Source organism: Macrobrachium rosenbergii, chromosome 56 (assembly GCF_040412425.1).
Source record: "Macrobrachium rosenbergii isolate ZJJX-2024 chromosome 56, ASM4041242v1, whole genome shotgun sequence".
NCBI classification, from domain to species: Eukaryota; Metazoa; Arthropoda; class Malacostraca; order Decapoda; family Palaemonidae; genus Macrobrachium; species Macrobrachium rosenbergii.
This window is the reverse complement of record NC_089796.1, coordinates 73,868,863-73,873,862: the sequence shown is the minus strand read 5'-3', so window position 1 is coordinate 73,873,862 and position 5,000 is coordinate 73,868,863. Positions and strand designations below refer to the sequence as shown.

Here is a 5,000-nt window from a genome sequence, read left to right as displayed (position 1 = left end):
TCAGACATCTTAACGCCCGATGAAACTGTTTACGTGCTGAAGAATATTGCTAAGCCCGGTGAAGTAGCACCTGCCAGCAGCGTCAACAGCATCACGATTAATACGTCGAGAGTGAACAGATCGTCTTTGATTACAAAGGTAAACAAATAATTTGTAGTTATATTAGCTTCTGAATAATTTGCTAATTGACAAGTTATTCCAACAATTTACTGTTGTTTCTTTTTCTAATAATCCCACGTTTTCTTTCTAGTAAGTAGTAAATTTTTGTGTGAATAATGGGCAAGATGATTTCCTCTGAGGCAAATATAATATCGATTTCATGTTTGTATAAACAAGACATACAGGGAATAACATTTATCAAATTATAGGCGTTCGTTGTTAGGCTATTCAATCTCAACTGTTACTTTAGCGCTTGATTGAATTTTAAATTGGTAGTTTTCATTCCTAGATCACCCTTGCCTTTGTCAGTCTCCTGCTTTACAATCTTCTTAATCTTCCATAATAGCTGACGCCTACTTTCAAGGCTCATATTCAACCTAACTGAGCAGACAAATGCAAATTTAGTACAATTTGTGTTGTGGTTTAACTGAAAATGGGCTTCGTGGAAACCACCTTTCTCCTGTGAACTCTCCTTCAGTGATATTCTTTGCACTCCCAGAGGCTGGGATACAGAGAATACAGTTCTTAAATCTCTGTATCTTTTCTAACCACCAAAGAACTCTAATGGCATGTATCATCCTTATTTAAAGTTCAGGGGATTTGACAAAAAAAATATAATGTTATTAAGTTTATAGTCAGCTTGTAGAATGTACTTTAGATGTAATTTTGTAAGGATACAAAGCTGCTTCCCAAAGGCTCGGTCACACATTTGCGATTCAAGGATGCACATGTCGTAGTGGCTGGTTTTGGCGATCATCGCCATCTTTCGCCACCATGACGACAAATGATAGTTGGCACAGCTGGACCACACATGTTTTAAATGGTTTAAAACATCCGCCATCACTTGGTGCAAGTCGCCAAACTTGGCGACGCGGTAACGATTCATGGCGATTGTTGGCGAGTTGGTCGTAATTACAGCGTAATGACGTCGTAATTAGCAAAATTTCGGCAGTTATATGTTGTGACCGAGCCATAATGGCATGCAAATCTTTAACTTCACCATGAATTTTACAAAAACTTGTTTTGGAGAGATAGTACCAGGGAAGAAATTTCTACCTGGACAGGAGGTTGCATAAAATAATAATATTTTAGCTGTTTTTTTTTTCACTCTCTCCTCAATCCATAGTCAAATCTTGTATGAAAACATTTCTTTTCGAATTAGGAAGCCAGCAAAAGTTTTTGGCTCATGCTGAAGAGAGCTTGGTTTAATGGAATCCCTACAGTAAAAAAAAAAAAAAAATCCAAAAATATATAAATAGCCAGTGCTGTCAAAGCTTGTATATTTTCCTGCAAACTTCACGGCGTAGAAGAGTGAACAACCTATACACACCAACTCATGAAACTTAACAGTTTTTTTTTATGTTATTTGAGCAAATCTTTGGTATACAGAGTGAGGTATGTGAAGGACCTGAATAAGACATAGTCAAAACCCAATGACAACCATGTAAATAAGAAAAGTCATGGCCATCATTTAAAGAATGGATGGCAGTCAAAATCCAAAGAAAATATTGTGTGGAGAAATACAAAGAGAGAAATGTTGGAAAGGCCTCTGGTGCGGTACTCCGACTCTACGAAGTGTTTGATATATCAGCTCAAATAAAGTGACTGGGAAGAAAGTGACAAGACCGAAGTCTCTGGGGGCAGGCAGCCATTGGTGTTGGCGAGGAGCGTTGGCGGAGGTGCGACGGTGAGAGAGGTGTTTGAAGTCGTAAATTGTGCTTACATCTTGAGCAGTAATGCTCGATGGAACCATCGTTGTACGTTTATGCCATATCCACTTACTGATTTTTTTTATCAATCTTAGTGATGCAGCCATTTCTTTTGAGATATCTTCATCCAAAAAGTTTTTTTTTTTTTTATTGGGGACTGCATTAAAAACGAATGCTGCAATTTTGTTACAAGGGCAACAGTTGAAGTTACTAACTCTGCAGCGAAGAAACATTTTACGTGCAAAAGGAAAAATATATATAAAATACAGAAAGGTACACAACATATTTGAAAATGACCTAGATTAAAGCTGGAGTATTTTACCCTACCGATAATAGAAGACGTTCTGAATACTTAATCCACACACAGAAACTTAAATCTCGTAGTCAAATACTCTATGCATCATAAGAAATGGAAATAATCGTGAGAACCAGCAATAATCAAACGTCCCCTTCATCCAAGAGAATTTAAAAGCTCTGGGAATTATGCAATTCACGTTCCCTCGCATATCGTAACAAAAACCTGGTTAATTTCACTTCCCTTATGATTCCTGCCGACGAACTGGATAAAGACACAAGTGAATTTAAAAAATACGGTAAAAGAAACTGGAGCATCACTGGATTTCATCATGCCCCCTATTATACGTTATCCAAGAACAAAGGAGTAACATAAGATATATATATATATATATATATATATATATATATATATGTATGTATATGTAATATAATGTGTGTGTGTATACATATATATACACACAGTTGCCGGGGCCAGTTTCTCCTACCAAGAGAGAATAAAAAGAAAACATAAAAGTAAATGAACCCATTCCTCCTCTAATTGCTTACAACAAAGGGTGGTGTTAACTTTCACAAATTACTTTCTAAGGGATACGTCACCAGAACCAAGAGCGTGGGATCTTTTATCAGATTTGATCATATGCGTTTTCTAACCTCATATATGTCCTGTACACCTTTTTCCATTTATTCTCAAATTTCTCACATTACTCTTTCTTACCAAGTACCACATCTTTGTGTAAACCCACAGTGTCCTCCCTCGAAAAACGTCTACCCTCTGTCTCATTTTCTCAACTGAAATCCTACCATAAATATTTCCAGGTATGTTAAGTAACATTATGTTCCCATAACCATTACTCTCCTGTATCACATTTAGCTTTATAAAAAGAAGTACTTAATCCTCTCACCCAATTCTCTGGAACCTTTCTTTCATGCAGATATACCTTACACAACCTTGCCTGCCACGTTATCCTATTTTCATTGCCCTACCGCAGCATCACTGTTGAAACATCCACTAGTTGGCTCTTTACATTCTGCAACCAATTGACTGCCCTCCTTGCACTTATATATCATCAGATCTCACTTACAATACCAAACATACTGACATTAATGCCTTTCACTCTATAGTTAATCAGCCCAGCCTCCCTTCTACCTGCCACACTCAATGAATCTATAAATTACTCACTCCATCGACCCTAGTGCCAGTATCTGTCACGATGGTTAGGAGTGACTGCGTTGCTTAGCGCCCGAATCCTTGTAAAGGTAAAATATTTATGAACAGGAAAACAGAAGAATCAGCAACAGCTAACTATCAAACATACTGTAATGTCTTTCACTCATTAGTTATTCAGCTCAGCCTCTCTTCTACCTGCCGCATTCAATAAGTCTACAAATTACTCACTCCATCGACCCTAGTGCCAGTGTCTACCACGACGGTTAGAGGTGACTATGAACAGGAAACCAGAAGAATAAGCAACAGCTAACTAACTGTCAACCTATCTTTGAATGGTATAACTAACTTGGCATTTATGTGAATTAAGAAAATGAAGCTTCCAACATTAACATAAGCTTTTAAAAGATTTTAAGATTTGCTTTGGAAACAGGATAAGATTAGCTGAATCCATGCTCATTAGAGGGGGTTAATCCCAGCTTAAAATTTAGACTCATCCAGCTTTCTCTGAAGATGTAATATTATTTTATTTATTTTATTTAGTTCTGTTGTAAAACTTTTCTATGTAATTCTCAATAACTATATATATATAACTATATATATATATATATATATATATATATATATATATATATATATATATATATATATATATAATATACAAAATCACATTGAATTATTTCCATCAACTTGTTTTCTGATAACTCTTCCTGACACTTTTCACACCATTTTGCCTAGCACCAAAAGCCACCATTCTATCAATTTCTTCTCTCAGGACCAGATGCGCTCGTGCGTGTGCGAAGGAGTAAACAAGACCTGGCTGAGAGATTCCGAGTATGAATTCCAGTTCGTGGCCTCCGATAATATTGTTCTTTTAGCCGTAAACTTCAACTGGGAGGAGGGGCGGAGACATCCAGGTAATTGAACGAGATTTCAGTCGCACTTTTCTTCTCCCAAGATGAGGTCAGGATTAAAGGTCACGTTCGGTTAACTTAGACTCCGTATAGGAGGTGAAATGAGGTGAAACTGAAACAAATGACCATACAATTATTGTTTTCGAAGTGATGTATAAAACTAAATTAGGAATCGCGAGCAATGTGACCACAAAACATAAGTACAAACTGTGGACTCACACACACACACACACACACACACACACACACACACACACACACACACACATATATATATATATATATATATATATATATATATATATATATATATATGCAGTATATACGGTATATACATAGCATAAAACCATTCATTTAAACATAATTGTCATTTGTCTACATCTGACTAATGATGTGTACTAACCGTGTCCTCATTATCAATATACCGATTCTCTTCTCTATTCAAAAAGCACCAAATGGAAGATGACAATATTCAACCTCGTCTACAGACATTCAAGTAATCTTCGTAACTCCATCTTGAATTTGCTGCTAAATAAATGGCAAAAAAAAAAAAAAAATTACAACAAAGTTTAAAATAAAAATTCTACCATACTCCCACGAAAACGTAACTCCGGTGAGTTGGAAAGTTTGCATTTCATATTCGAAAGGAAATGAAATCACCGCTCTTACTTCCTTCCAAACGGCAGAGCAGATGGGATGGAGAGAAGGAAATGGAGCGGAGAAACTTTCCCTGTAGCTATACACAATCCTAAACAA

The 5,000-nt window shown here is 36.4% G+C and overlaps 1 protein-coding gene across 6 annotated transcripts in view; it reads left to right on the top strand.

Moving 5' to 3' along the window:
* The window catches only part of LOC136836479 (BTB/POZ domain-containing protein 6-like), a 73,731-nt gene that overhangs the window by 67,668 nt on the left and 1,063 nt on the right, over positions 1–5,000 (top strand). For 3 of the 6 annotated variants that reach the window (XM_067100803.1, XM_067100806.1, XM_067100807.1), the window contains 2 exons: positions 1–138; positions 4,106–4,247. The exon at positions 1–138 is cut by the window's left edge and continues 133 nt beyond it. In XM_067100803.1, the coding sequence (XP_066956904.1) occupies positions 1–138; positions 4,106–4,247 (280 nt within the window). The remainder of the gene's footprint in view (positions 139–4,105; positions 4,248–5,000) is intronic. The other 3 variants (XM_067100804.1, XM_067100802.1, XM_067100805.1) reach the window with 1 other exon arrangement.